The sequence below is a fragment of the Vicia villosa genome, linkage group LG3 (assembly GCF_029867415.1).
Source record: "Vicia villosa cultivar HV-30 ecotype Madison, WI linkage group LG3, Vvil1.0, whole genome shotgun sequence".
NCBI classification, from domain to species: Eukaryota; Viridiplantae; Streptophyta; class Magnoliopsida; order Fabales; family Fabaceae; genus Vicia; species Vicia villosa.
In genome coordinates this window covers 42,809,925-42,825,756 of record NC_081182.1, presented here as the reverse complement: position 1 = coordinate 42,825,756, position 15,832 = coordinate 42,809,925, and the positions used below count along the sequence as shown (strand labels likewise).

The 15,832-nt window shown below is 33.2% G+C and overlaps 1 protein-coding gene and 1 long non-coding RNA gene across 8 annotated transcripts; one reads left to right on the top strand and one right to left on the bottom strand.

Moving 5' to 3' along the window:
* Window positions 1-1,590: 1,590 nt before the first annotated feature.
* LOC131657950 (glucan endo-1,3-beta-glucosidase 8) lies at window positions 1,591-3,251 on the bottom strand. Its single transcript, XM_058927294.1, has 2 exons — window positions 2,887-3,251; window positions 1,591-2,692 (listed from the first exon to the last, which is right to left on the bottom strand). Exons 1-2 carry the CDS (start codon window positions 3,249-3,251, stop codon window positions 1,591-1,593), a joined length of 1,467 nt encoding a protein of 488 aa, XP_058783277.1.
* Window positions 3,252-10,345: 7,094 nt separating this feature from the next.
* LOC131661159 (uncharacterized) lies at window positions 10,346-15,616 on the top strand. 7 transcript variants are annotated; one of them, XR_009301129.1, is made up of 9 exons: window positions 10,346-10,744; window positions 10,942-12,152; window positions 13,010-13,101; window positions 13,195-13,307; window positions 13,814-13,899; window positions 14,016-14,133; window positions 14,209-14,391; window positions 14,494-14,899; window positions 15,157-15,616. It is a non-coding gene; the product is annotated as an uncharacterized LOC131661159 (long non-coding RNA). The 7 variants fall into 7 exon arrangements; XR_009301127.1 differs by lacking the exon at window positions 13,195-13,307 and having other exon boundaries at window positions 10,347-10,744; window positions 10,942-11,241; window positions 11,532-12,152; XR_009301126.1 differs by lacking the exon at window positions 13,195-13,307 and having other exon boundaries at window positions 10,347-10,744; window positions 10,942-11,817; window positions 11,893-12,152.
* The last annotated feature ends 216 nt before the right edge of the window (window positions 15,617-15,832 follow it).

Genomic DNA, 15,832 nt, shown 5'->3' with positions numbered 1-15,832 from the left:
TTTGCCTTTTTTCACCAGTGCAAATTGATTTGCATAAGGAAGCAATTGATTGCATCAATGAGAAATTTGAAAAATGAAGGCAATTTTCAGCTTTTGAGGGTTTTGTCACCTTTTGCATGTGTGGGAAGAATCTTCTTGACCTCATAACTAATTCCAAACCTCATCATGATCAAATCCTATCATACACCCTCATTTGATGACACGTGCACCACTTGATCATTTCTTCGATCACTTTTTATTATTACCAACATTCCACATCATTACCACAATTAATTTCCTTCATAAACCTCATTTTAATCCAATTTCTTACCAATTCAATTCAAGTTAATCTCCAAGGGACAATTACCAATTTGCCACTATCCTCACTCTCAATTCTATAAATAGAGGCCTCATCTCCTTCATTTTACAAGCTTTTGAGAGCCAAAATCACTCTTGCAAATTCTCTTCCCAACCTTTCCCAAATCACTCAAAGCTCTTCTTCCACAAAAAGTTAGTGAGATTCATATTCAATCTTACTAATCTTTGAGCTAAACCTTCATCCAAACACTTTTTCTTCATCCATTTTTGGTAGATCAAGGCTTGTTGGTGTTTGTTCTTGAAGAATTTGATTTCAATTGATAATTTTTAGATCCACTTCCATCCTTTAAGATGTGATCCTTTGTTGATTATGTGTGCTACATCTTTGGTGTTACTTTGGTGCCATTTGCTGGTGATTTGAGCAGTGTAAATCAATTTACACCCTGTGTAAATCGATTGCTTACTGACAGAATACTGTTTTTTTTCCTCTTTTAACTTGTTTTTGATACTTCCTCTTCTCCTACTTCCTTCTTTTGATGTTTATTTTGAATTGCAAGCTTAGAGGTCTAATTCTTCTTCAAATTCAATGGACTTAGGATGTTGATGGGGTGAAAATCCTAATCCACAATATTAAGTGATTGAACTTGAAGATGGAAGGAACCTTTAATGTAATTCCATCTTTTTCTTCTCTTTTATTTTAGTCGATAAAAATCTTCGATATTATTGGAATTATTTTGAGTTCTTGATGAAGATGAGACTGTTATCTCTCTTTTTTTGTGCGACATCGCTTTCGGAAAACGGTCTACATATCGTTTCTCTCGCATGCATTAGCACTTAAATCGTTATTGACCGGCCTCGTTGTAGGATGACTTCTATATAAGTTACTTGGTGATTGCTTAACATAGATCTACATTCCTTGTCCTGAATCAGAAAAAGATTAAAAAAATGGTAGAGATTCACAATTGGAAGGGGAAATGAATTTTTTTATGATTGAAGATAGAAGATTCATAATGGTTCATGTGTGTAGTGGCAAAGAGAGAAATGCAGAAGAGGACTCAACATGATTAAAACTCCATTATTCTTCACTAAGAAATCTTCAAAATTTCACATTATTTTAATATCACCATTATTTTTTAATATTCGAAAAGGAATTACACTACACTAGTAAAAACCCAAAAGGAATTACACTGCACAAGTAAAAACCCACCAAAATTACAAAACACATTATATCTACATCGTTAATCAATCATGCCCCATGATATAAACCATCTACATACTTTTTCTTACATTCATTCATGACGTTATAAAAAATATGGACAATCCAATCAAAAAAGTTGTCACAATACTTAAAGTTATCACCATGTATCCACTACTCTCAATTTCTATAGGAAACAAGCAAGTTCCCTTTGATGGATCCTCTTTTACAATACTAGCCAATCCATCGAAAATACATGCATCGTGACTTTGGTCTCTTGTTTGAAAATATTGATTAAAAGCAAAAGATGCATTCCCAGCTAGGCTTAAGCTATCACAAGAACAACCATATCCTAAACTTGTACAATCAGCATTGGCACAAGCATAGTCTAATGCCCCCGGAACTAAACTCAAATTCTTAACTTCTGCGCTTAGGACACACCATTGATGTTCTTGGTATATAACGCCCTTTGCTTCTTGTGGCCATTTCTCTTGTCCGTTGCCTGAAAAGTCTATAGGAAACTTTGCCTTTCCGTCATAGCGAAAAATTCCCCAGTGACGCTCAAAATTACCTGGGTCAATACTCTTTAGATTCTCGTCGAAAAGAGCAAATAGATACACTTCCATAGACCCTGGGCGAATTGGAGTACCTTGTTTGTTAGCCAATTTTTTAAGAAACCCTTGATAAAATCGTTTTGCATAATTAGGATTAGCATTTTGGTTACCATCTGTTGGCCAACCGATTTCACCAACAACGATTTTCATGTCGTGGTAACCAGCTTTTTTTAATGCCCAAACAAGTGTGTCAAAATTTGCATCAAACACATTGGAGTATTGTGCATTATTGTCACTAATTGTTCTACTTTGAGAATCAAAAAATGCAAAATCTTTTGGAAAACTATCGCTTTGATATAGACTAAGGAAAGGGTATATGTTGACAAGAAACGGCGAATTTGTTTCGTGAAGAAATTGAAGTATTTGCTTCATAACATCGCGAATGTTGTCTCGAAAATCTCCATCGGACGGTTTGTTTGAACTAGACTCATAAACATCTGCATTCAAAGCTGTTGTCACCTTTACTTTTTCTCGAATTCCAGCTTTATCTATCGCCTTTTGAATATTTTGCATAGCCGGAAATGTTGTCTTAATATATGAACCATTATAACTTGTCAAGAACGGCTCATTTCCAACCGATATGTATCTACAACAAAAACAGTTCAATAGTAAGAATTTAATTTTATAATTTACAAAGGCATAAATTTAAATGGCCAGAAATCCCCAAGAGTTAGTCTAGTGGTGAAAGCTAAGATTTTGAGAGTGTGCTCTTCTCAAGGTCTGGATATCAAAATTTTTAAAAAATAATAATAATAATGTAATACACGCACATACACATACCTGATATTCACACCTCCATTATAAAAATGTTTGGTGACATTTTGTTTTACCCAATCTTCTGCATCCCGACTACTTTTCGCAAATTTACTCAATTGATCATTCGGAATTCCCACCATAACTTCAATTCCCGTACCCGCAAAAGCACTAACAACCCAAGAATCTGCATCAAAAAGTTTAACCTTATGGATTCCATTGTCCTTCAACATATTTGCAACAATGCGAGGATCCATAGGGTGTGATGCAAGAGCACCCCAATTGATACCAAGACCTTGTATGGACTCAGCCCCATGAACACATTTTAGGGTTCCATAAGCTACTAAAAGTATTAAAAAAAGTGCTTTTATGGAGAATTCAGCTCTAACCATGGCTTTGAGCCGAATTGCTTTTTTTTAATCTTAAAATATATTGAAGGTGACAATGGTGAAACTGAATATAAGAGGTTTTATATGAATAAAATGTAAGTGTTTATAACAAAAATAACTTGTTACAACTAGAAGTGCAACAAAATTTCAATCAAATATGTTTTTTGCTGAGATGTTTTCAGTTATAAAGTCTAAATTAAGTGTTATTCCAAAAGTTTAGTTGTGTAATTCATTGTTGATTTTCTAATTGTAGTTTTATTCATAATATTTTACAGGAAGTGAATGGTTAAATAAAGAAAGAACCAAATACATGTATTTTACTAAATATAATTGGTTTTTTCTAAGTTACCTCTGCAAAAAGATTGATAAATTACCCATACAAGTATAATCCACTATCTTTATTATAATGATACATTCAATAAATTTAAAATTAGTTTAAATTATTTAACTATTTTAAAATTACAATTTTAAAATAAAATAATCAATTTTTTTTTTATAAAACAATCTAAAATTACGGTTTAATAAAAAATATTTCAAAAAAACTATTTTTCACAAAAATAATTTTATGAAAAAAATCAAAAAATATGTTATTTAATATTTTTAATTTTAAAAAAATTAATTTTTTGGGAAATATTTTATTCCCAAAAAATTATAGTTTTCACAATTTTTTTTGAAAAAAAAATTCTTTAAAAAAAAAAAAAAAGACCCTAAATATTTTTTATTTAAGAAATACTTTTACTTAAATGAAATTAATTAGGACATAGTCCTAATTTTTTTTTTGTTTTAAACCACCGGTTTAGTCCGGTTCGGGGGCGAGTTCTGGCATCAAGTAGTCCTAATTTGATTCTACGTATTTGCCCAAAAAATATCTTTATTATATTATGAATTATTTTACAATATATGAATAATTAAATAATTTTATTTGAGTTAAAATATTGTTTTTCGGAAAAGTATATACCACCACTATTCCATTGATCAAAATCTTATAATTAACATATTTTTTTAATGTGATCTCAGGTATACTTTCCCATGCAATATTTAAAATAAGATTGGTCAGTCGAATCGGGAATCGTTCAGATAATTGGTCTGGTTAAATTGTTGAATTTGATATGTCATTGAACAGACGTGAATCGATTAAAATCGATATAAACTGCTAAAACCGGAGGTTTTCCTGAGCCGGCGGTTTAAGTAATTTTTTAATTGTTATTTAAAAAAATAAAAACGACATTGTTTTAATTATTTTAATAAAAGTTTAAATACAAAATAAATAAAAAATGAAATAAAAAATGTTATAAATATGGTTGATTTTGTTCAGATGGTTTTGATATTGAAGGAGATCACAACATTGAAACAATTTTTTCTTTCTTGAAATTAAATTTAGTAGATAATGGAGGTATTTTGTTAAAAATTATTCAACTATATTAAATTTTGTTTGCAATTATACTTTGTAATTTTGTACTATTTTATTATGTGCTAAACCTATGTTTAAAATTTGAATTAAAATTATGAACTTGTGAATTTATTTATGATATATGGTATTTTTAAAAAATTTAAGTACTATTTATATTTTTTAGAGACTGAACCATCGGTTCGATAGGTTTTATATCTATATAATTTTGTTATAACAACCGGTCTATTGAACCGAGTTATCCGGTTGAATCCGATTTAGTTATGTGATTCAACCAATGACCCAACGATTCGACCAATAAACTAATGACCTAATACCCTCACTAGTTTGATGTCCGATCCAATTTTAACACTGAGAGGATGTCTCACCAGAGGATGATAGTTTTAATCAAATGAGTAAAATTTGTATATAATTACTTATGAGTACATAAATTTCTTGAAAATCTCTCATTCCATCCCTTGGAAGTTCACACGCACCATGTGCATTTTCAAAAATACCTCATATTTTTGAAGGTGTATTTCGAGAAACACTTTTTAATTTAACGTTGAATTGTTCCGTAAGTGCATTTATAGAATTTTTTTTAACGTTGTTTAGACGGTTCTGTAGATGCACTTACGAAACAATTCAAAGCTAAATTAAAAAAATGTTTTCAGAGATACACCTCTGAAAGCAGGGGCAAAAATGAAATTTCGCAAGGTGCCTAAAAGTATTATGGAGTGAATTGAGATATTATCGAAATTTTTTATAATTAATTATTTATTTTAAAATTTAATAGCATTAAAAGTAGTGAAAAATCTATTAAATAATAATTAACAATTCAAGATAGTATAAAAACTACTCCATCCGTTTTTTATTATAATTCGTTTTGGAAAAAAAATTTGTAATTAAATATAAGTCGCTTTACATGAATAATTAATGCTATTTTTCCTATTATATCCTTAAATATTTATTATTCTCTATCCTTTCAATTATATAAATTTATCTTCCACATGTCATTAATGAAGGATAATTTTGTAAAAACTTTCATAATTTCTCATTTTCATATAATAATTATTATTTTTCTTAATTTGTGTGAAAAGTTTAAAACGACTTATAATAAAAAATGGAGAGAGTAATTAATAGCATTAAAAAGTAATAAAATTTATTGGATGTCGGTATGAGTAAAAATCTAAAAACACATGCCGACATCCAAGAGTAAAATGACTCTCTAATTAACTTGAAGGATATCTAATCATAATTGATTTTAATTCTTAAGAATATTTTCAAGTTCTTTAATTAAAAAAGTATAACTTAATTAAAAAGAGTAAAATGAAAAAAAATCAAAAAAAAAAATCAATCAGACTCTTGGAGGTCCACCATCACCTTCCCATATCATAATTCATAGGTTTTCAATATCAGACCGTCCACATCTTATAAAATAGAGTAAAAAAACAAAAGAAAAATATTAATTTTACTAATTGGACTCTTGGAGTTCCACTATCGCCTTCCCATATCACAATTCATAAGGCTTCCACTTGAAAAGGTCCTTCTCAACAAAGTCTTTCCTTCACTGGAATAACACAAACTAGAATTTTCAATATCGGATAGTCTATATCGTGCAAAATAGACTAACAAATAACCAAATTTAAAATTTTCATCAATCGAACTCTATGAGGTCCACCCTCACATTCCCATATCACAATTCATAAATCATTTACTATAAAGAGTTATTCTCAACCGACTCTTTGTTTCATTGGAAGAACACCGACTAGAATTTTCAATATTAGACCGTTCACATCGTGTAAAATAGACTAATAGAAAAACAACATGAAAAATTACATCACTCGGACACCGGAGGTCCATCATCATCTTCCCAAATCACAATTTACAGGTTTTCCACTAGAAATGGTCTTACTCAACTGACTTTTTCCTTCATTGGAAAAACACTTACTAGAATTTTTAATATTGTATCATCCATATCGTGTAAAACAGAATAAAAAACACATAAATTTTAAAAAATTATTAATAAGATTCTCGGAGGTCCACTATCACATTCCTAAATCACAATTCACATGTCTTCCATTAGGAAATGTCATTCTCAACTGACTCTTTCTTTCAGTGGAATAACATTGACTAGAATTTTCAATATCGAACTGTCCATATTGTGTAAAATGGACTAAAAAACATACAAATTCAAAAATTTCATCAATCGAACTTTTAGATGACCACCATTATCTTCCCATCAAAATTCAGAAGTCTTCCTCTAAAAAATGTCTTTCTCAGTTGACTCTTCCCTTCCCTAGAAGAATATCGACTACAATTTTTAATATCAGACCGTCCACATCGTGTAAAATAAACTAAGAAATTAAAAAATTAATTTTTTTTATCAATCGGACTCTCAAAGGTCCATCATCATCTTCCCAGTTCATAATTCACGTGTCTTATACTAGAAAGGGTCTTGTAGAAGCACATCCCTAGGGGGAGTTGGTTGCATATTCCTATCATATTTAGGGGGAGCATATATGATATGGTTATTTTGTTGTTTGTCTTATCACTTTCATTTATAATCTTTTATTGAGTATCCCTCATGATTTCACATCTTTTGAATCAAATTTGAAATCAATTTGTTATCATTTTAGCATGCATAAAACAATGGTTACATTTGAATTTGATCAAGATGTCTTTAGTCAATTGCGTGAGTTTGTGGAATAAAAACTACATGTGTAAAACTAATGGAATTATGCAGGTACTTTCAAAAGTGAACGTAGACTCACGCGAGGACGAAAGAGTCGAAGCATTATAAATCCTCGTGTCATGTCTCTACCTTTTACTCTTGTATTTACATGTCGTGGTATATTGTATGCCTAAGTTTTTCATTCATATAGTAGTTTATCGTTTATTGCATTGATATATATTTATTGCTTAAGAATAGGTTTTATTGGAATTATGACCTAATCGAGCTTTAGTGGTATTTAAATCATAGAAACTTGTTGAGTTTAGGATTCACTAATTGAATCATTGTATAATCATCTCTCGTGAATTATACTAGTAGTATTGATTGAAGACCTTGTGTAGCATCATAAATTCAATTTGCGATTTTTGTACATCGATTACGTGTTTATGTGTATTAATTTCTATTCAAGTATAATACTCTTTATATCCCTTTAAAAACTTCCATGCGCATACTCTAAAAAATATCTGATATTTCATTTTTGAAAAATCAGTTATTCTGTTTTAAAAAGTCTATTCACCCCTCACTAGACTGTTTTATTACTCCATATTCTCACCCAACAGGTTTTACTCAACTGACTCTTTCCTTCACTAGAAGAACTCCGACTAGAATTTTTAATATCGGATCATCCACATTGTGAAAAATGGACTAAGAAACAAACAAATTAAAAAATTTCAACAAACGGACTCTCAGAGGTCCATCTTCACCTTTCAAAATCACAATTTATAGGTTTTCCACTAGAAAGAGATATTCTCAACTGAATTTTTCCTTCACTAGAAGACTAATAAATTGAATTTTCAATATTAGACCGACCTTATCGTGTAAAATGGACTAACAAAAAAATTAAAATTTTTCATTAATCGGACTTTAAGAGGAACATTATCATCTTTCCAAATCATAACTAACAGGTTTTCCACTAGAAATGGTCTTCTTAAACTAACTATTTCCTTCACTAGAATAACAAAAACTAGAATTTTCAATATGAGACAGTCCATATTATATAAAATGGACTAACAAATAAACAAATTCAAAAAGGATATATGGGAATTCCTTGGAGTAAGATATTGGCTTCTCAGCTTCCTCACATCATTTCAAAGCTGGTACCATTTTCTCTCTCATCTTTGTTAAACGAGGTGTTGTCTTGGCTCCGGGTAATTTGGCTCCAGGCGATCCTCCTCGGGGAAGAGATACTTAGAAAAGGAAGGATGAAGCAATGAAGTCCAACCTCCAAAATGAGCTTTTTACATTGTAGGAGGAGGTTAAAGCTATAAACTCTTTGTGAGATGCACTAAAAATGCATGGCTCCCCTTCTGCTCTGGCTGCTCGCTTGACCAAGTTGGAGGGTTCTCTTCATGATTAACTGAGAGTGTATAGTAATTAAATTCATATATTAAACCACAACGATTTTTAATTGGAGTAAGAGAAAGGGTAAACTTGCTCTGGCAACTCCTTTTACTCTTTTGGAGTTAGATGGTGTTATGGCATAGTGTGATGGTCATATGAGTTATGGTCACGATGGTTTTTCTTTCTCCTTTCTCAGGAGATTTTGGAATTTGTTTAGGGATGATTTAGGGATTATGTTTGAGCAATTTCATTGTTCTACTTATTTCCCTTATAACTTTGATCCCTAAGGTGAAATCCCTTGAGCAACTAAGTGATTTTAGGCTTATTTCTTTGGTCGACTATATTTATAATTTGGTGTCTAAGGTATTCGTTATTAGACTTGGTAGGGTGATGGATAAACTTGTTGCTCCAAATCAATCATCCTTTTTTAAAGGTAGATTGTTGGTGGAATGCGTGATAGTTGTAGATGAGGAGGTAGACTTGGTTAAGAGATCTAGAAAGTCTTGCCTTATTTTTAAGTAGATTTATAGAAAGTGCATGGTTCATTTAGTTAGGAGTTTATGGATTACATGCTTGTCAGATTCAGGTTATATGAAAAGTGGAGGTCTTGGGAGAGAGCTTGTATGTTTGAACCTTGTTGTGTTGGTTAATGGATATTCCACCCAAAAATAGCATTCAAATGGGGTTCCCTTTTCTCCTTCCGCTAGTAACAAAAGGTCTAAGTGATTTGATCAACATGGCATTGGAGTTGAATGTCCCCTCGGGTTTTAAGGTTGGAACCTGTGATTTGGCGGTTTCCCATCTTTAGTATGTGGATGATACTCTTATCTTAGTTAGTCCATCAATTGAAATTTTTTGGAGTATTAATGTTGTTCTTACGGATTTTGGGATAACTTCGGAGCTTTGGTTGAATTTTTTTAAGAGTAGCCTGATAAAAGTTGAAGTGTATCCTGTCTTTTTTATTCAGTAGGCTTCTTTCTTCACCGTTAGCTTGAACCCCTCTTGTTTAAATATTTTGGGCTGCCTGTAAGGGTTATTCTCAACCGAGAGAGAACTTGGAATCCCTTTGTTAATTTTCATTCTAAAAGATTTAATTCTTGGAAGCATATGTATGTTAGTTTTGGGGGACGATTTATTTTGCTTAATTATGTGCTTAACGATATCCATATCTTCTTTCTGTTTTTTTAAATTACCAATGAAGGTTTTGAGGAAAATTTTACATATCCAAAGAAGGTTTCTTTAGGGAGGCTTTAAGGTAGACGCCAAAACCTTCTAGGTAAAATAGACAGATGTTTGTAAACATAAGAGAAAAGGTGGTTTACGGATTAGGGATCTCCGGTTTGTTAATTAAGCCCTTTTGGCTTAATGGAGTTGGAGGCTCATCTCAGGAGCCTTTGGCCCACTACGCCAAAAAGAACTTTAGACAGCGTACCTTAGACAGCGCTTTTATACAAAAGCACTGCTATAAGTAAAATAAAAAATAAAACACAGAAACTGTTCAGGAAAATGAGGAAAAGCGCTGCTAAAAGGGTGACCTTAGACAGCGCTGCTAAAAGGGTTGCTTTTGAAAGCACTTTACGAAAGCGCTGGTAAAATACCACCTTAGCTAGCGCTTTAAAAAAGCATGCCTAAGGCACCTCTAAAAGCGCTGCCATTAGTTTATAAAAAATAAAATAAAATTCAGAATCCCTTCAGACCCACTTCATGCTTCCAAGAAACCCTATGGCCAGGGACGCGGCAGAGCTTCCATCTTCATCAAGCCCTAGTAGCTACCGCCAAGACCTCCGCCTTCCAATCCTCTCAAACGCAGATTTAGAAGATTAGAAGAGAAGACTCAATTCTTACACTCACAACACAATCACAACACAATCACATCGCTACCGAAGAAGAGAACAAGAACAAGAATCTACGCTGAATTCATTTAGAAGATTAGAAGAGAAGACTCAATTCTTACACTCACAACACAATCACAACACAATCACATCGCTACCGAAGAAGAGAACAAGAACAAGAATCTACGCTGAATTCGGTAAGGTAAGTTCTCTATTTCCCTATGATTCTTTCGGAATTTGGGGGTAAACAAAAATTAGGGTTGTTAGGTTATGGTTCTGAATCTGATATTTAGGAATAAGGTTTAGAAATTCACTCTTTTCTATTTTCTAGTTCCGAATCTTTTGACGAGTTTGTACCATGTTGTGTGTTTGAAATAAATTGCTTTTTTTATATCATAGGGAAGTGCTTCTTGATCTATGGTTGCTGTTGGAGTAGAAGTGAAGCATGCAGATGGTGCACCTGAGGAACATTGCTCTGCCAAGCTAACCAAGCAGGGTGAGGGGCTTCGACAGTACTATACTCATCACATCCATGAGCTACAGCTCCTTCTCCGTCAAAAGATCCGTAATCTTAATCATCTTGAGGCTTGACGTAACGAGCTCAATTCTAGGGGTTCGTTAAATCTAATTCAAACTTAGGCTGAGGCTTCCAACAGGAACTGTGAAAGGATGAAGCACCCAAATAGATTCTAGAGAATGGTAACATGTTTTACACTTCATGTATGTTTTGAAAATCGAAATTCCCAAAAGCCATAATCTAGTACTCTCACCATTTCCACTCAGCAACTTTTTAACCTCCATAACCATATGCTCAACAGAACAATAGTAGCTCCTTTTTTGCTCACAGTAACTTGACTAAAACTCAAACAACCATTTCAAATCACCTTCGGCATTCAAAACACTCTTTCTTACAATGACGGTGTTTCTTCTCCTCTTCACTAGCTCATTCAACACACTAGTTACATCATCATTGTTAACATATTCTATAGGCTTGGAATTGGTGAATGAATTCGAACCGCCGAGGCAAAGAGTTTGAGGAGGCTTAATGTTAATGCTAATTTCTTTCTGTGAAGAAACTTCCATTGGAAGAGCTTGTTCCACTTCAACTCTTGCTTTCACAGGAGTACTAGAGAAACCAGCTTCTCTCATAACTCTACTAACACTTGGATCATCAAGTATAGAGATTATGAGCTGCTCAACTTCAATCTTCAAGGCCAGAATATGCTGCTGCTCTTATTCTCGAAGTGTTATTGTTTTCTTCTATTTCTGTTATGCGTGCGTTTATTATTAAATTGAATTGTGTTTATTCTTTTTGTGAAATTTGTTAATACCGTGTGTTGATTGTTGTAGGTTTGAGGAGAAGTGTTAATGGCGTCTAAACAAGGAGTGAAATCAAAGCGATTTGGTTTGATTAGTACAAAAGCTGCGAATTCGCCTTCTTCTTCTTCGACGACGTCGTCTTCTAAACAGTTTCAAGAAACCTCCAATGATGATCCGAGCTCGCCGGCATCGTCGAATAAGCCGCGACAGTTTTATCCAGAGACTTTTCCTTTGGAGGCTCAGAAGACTAAATAAAATGTTACTGTGACGGTTCGGTTTCGGCCTTTGAAGTGAGTGACTTTTGTTCTTTTACAGGAAATATTGGTTGCATGCATTTTATTTGGGTAAACTTAGCGAAAAGCTTGAATATTCACATGAACACATCAGTTGTTAAAGCCTCACAAACACATTGGAAGAAACACTGACTTCCATCACCACAACCACTCCTCAACTGTATAGAATGTTAATTAGAACACATAAACCTTTAAAACTACTTGTGTAATGTTGAATCATACTGTAAAATCAGTGATCTTGGCAGCATTTCAATTAGAATAGTGTAGTGTCAATCAGAAACAGTTTTCCAATTTGTATTTTGTGTTTATGGCTTTGTCAACCTATAGTGTTTAACATGAGAAAGACATGCTCATATAACCATTGCTGAAGAAAAGAAGATTTCAGTGATCTTGGCATCAGAAGCATCTATGATGGATCAAGCAAATAGAGCAAGAGATTGATTACATTTTTATATATTGGTTCCAATTTCCTCTTCTGCGAAAATATTATTCTCTAAGACAGCTTTGATATCTGGTGGATTTAATGTGCTAAGTGCCAACTCATATTTAATTTGAAACTTTTATTTATATCAGTGTGCTCATTTGTAGAGTCCAAAACTCTTTTTAGATGAATGATTTTGCATGCAGAGATGATAAATTATGGATTGGACCATTCTTACTTTAATATTGAGATATGACTATAAATTTAGATGAAAGATTTTGCATGCATTGATGATAAATTTGGTGTTCAATTTAGCATGTTGTCATCGCCTGTTTTCTTTATCTATCAATTTAGCTTGATTGATGTTCCCATACTACACTGTTACTTTCATTTGATATCATTGAAATTTATTATTAGCACCATTCATTTTCAGGTGAGGCTGAAGCCATCATTGCCAAGGCAATAGCAACAGCTGAAGGACTTTCTGTTGTGTCACAAACCTTAAAAGAAAATGGAGGATCAGAGGTGAGGTTATGCACTTCTTCCTGTTACATTTTTTTAATGTTTTTTTTAGTAATTTTGTATGTTTTCATCTAAGTATTACAATGTGTTGGCCAGAAATCATGTTTAGGTTGCAAGCTCCATATGTTTAGAGTTCCATTGTTTGTGTATCAAAGATGGTTGGAATTTTAAACTTTCAATATCCTAGCATTCCATTCAGACAAACTAAAGTGAGTGACTACATTTGCATAAAGTCCAGTTGACCGTTTCTTGTGTAATGTTTGTTTTCTTGGTGGAGCATTTAACCCACTCATACCATGTTACAAACTTAATGTTTTGCTGTATCAACCCAAAATCAAGAATGCTCATAAATGCATGTTTGGTTAAATGTGAAAATGTAGCTTTTACATTGCTTTGTAGTAAAAGTTTCACACTAAGAAACATGTTTCGTTTTTTGTGAAAATGATTTATGAGAATAATTTTTTCCGCAAAGCAATGGTAGACTCCTATTCTTTGGTAATTTGTAGAAAAAAGTGTTTAATTAACACTTAATAATTTCCATTTTACCTATGCAATTTGGTCAAATTTCTTTACTTCACATTTTTCTTATTGTTCAAAAAATACTACACCACAGATAATACACCCGGGCGACAGCACGGGTCTCTAACTAGTTTTCTTATACAATACTACACCTCATGCATTTGAAACTTACTAACCTTTAAATGAATTCTTGTAGGAGAAGACTTAATTGCCCCCTACCACTGCAAAGGTACACAAAAATATGTCCATAGATCATGTTTAGATAGCTGGAGATCTACCAAGGTAACCTCCTTATCATTCAATTTGTCTTACGAATATACACTTGTCTTACGAATATACACGTGTTTACAATCATATCATAAATGATGCTTTTTCACTCATTGTTTTCTGTGCACTAGGAGGGCTTTGCTTTTTCTCACTGTACAGAGTGCAGAGCTGTCTTCATATTACGAGCAAATGTCCCAAAAGATCGCTGGTGATTTTCCACTGCATTTTACTATGTTGGAATTGTGTCAGGTATGGCATATTTAGTTTGTGTTCCCTCTGTCTTGCAATGCATTTATTTACATAGTTCATCTTTGTGTTTTGTAGGCCCCAACTATGGAGCGATATCTACATGATTTACTTCAGTATGCATTGGGGGTTTTGCATATTGTTACATTGGTACCTAACAGTCAAAAGATGATTGTAAATGCAACATTAAGCACCAACCGGTCTGGTATTTATGTAATTTTAGATGCTACAAATATTAGCAATAGTCATGTGGACCCTGAGGTAAGTCTCTTGAGGTAGTAATTGGAGTGTTTGTTTCACCAACATTTGTTGTTAAATGGAGTTCCTTAAGATTTTTGACACGCTGATTTTGCTGCATTTCAGATAATTCAATCAGCCTTAAATGTTTTAATCACCCGTGTTTGCCCCCCTCCTGCAATCAGCAATAAACCACCTGCATTGTCACAAGGCCAGCAGTTTGCGTCTTCCCAAACCTCTAATGGTGCTCTCTCTGAGACTAGAGATAGATATGCCGACCGATCTGCTCAAGGTGCCAGCCATATTGATCCTAGGGACGCTGTGCCGGCCTTGCCACACAGCTGAACAAGGATATCATCAGGCAAGAGAGGCTGTCTGTTCTAGTAATGGTATAAAGGTTCTTATACAAATCATCTCTTCGCGTGTATGTTCATCTCCTGCTGCTCTGGACTATCTCCGTGCTCTAGATTGTCGAGTTCTGCTTGGATTAGTCAGAGATGACAATATTCCACATACATTGACAAAACTTCAGGTGAACAACCTTAACTGTTTGTTGAACATTTTCATACTCAAACTGGACTCTAACCTTGCACCTTATTCCAAGGTGCATGGGTAAATTCTGTAAGTGCAGAAATGTTTAGAAATTCCAGGGTTTGCACCTCCCTTGTCAAAAGGCCTAATCTCATAAAATGACATCCACTTTTATTGTTGAATGAATTTTGCACTGTTCTGATTTTGGTTTTATGTATGCGGGGCTGATTTATGCATTTGTTTTTTTTGTCTTGCCAGGTTTGGTTTCGTATCATGTTCAACTCAGTCTTTTTTGTGTTGGATGTAGGGATGGAAATGGTAGGTTTCTCAATTTCAAGGCTAGCACTGAATAGGCTTAGGTGGACCAGTTCTGTCATGCTCCTACTCACACTGTTTCTGTTGCCCTTTGACTTTATGCATATTAGTATTTTTACATGATCACAGCTTGCCTTGGATCACTTCCGAAATGGGCATAACCTGCATCAAGGATTTTGGTCTTGACTTTGCAAAGCTTTGGAGCCATTTGAGTTGGCATAGGGGCTGGCTGAAATGAATTGGTTAGAGAAGGTAGTTTAGAACTTTTAGGAATGTTAAGCAGTAGCATGTAGATTCATCATTAGCTTTGTGTAAATTATAACCATATTGACATGCTCAAAACTATGATTTGATCCAGGATTTCCAAAAAGAGATTATTATGTGAAATTATTAGTTTGTGGTATATTGAAGGTGTTATTTTTAGTGAACTATGATTGAAGATGTTATTTTTATATATGAATAAGTTTTTTAATTTAAGATCATAAAAATATTTTTATGTAAAAATGATTACTAAGTCTAATAATAATAATTTTTTAAATCTATTTTATCAAATCAATTAAACTTATATTTTATTATTAGACAACGTTTAAAGAGAAAAGCGCTGTCTGAAGTGGGGAAA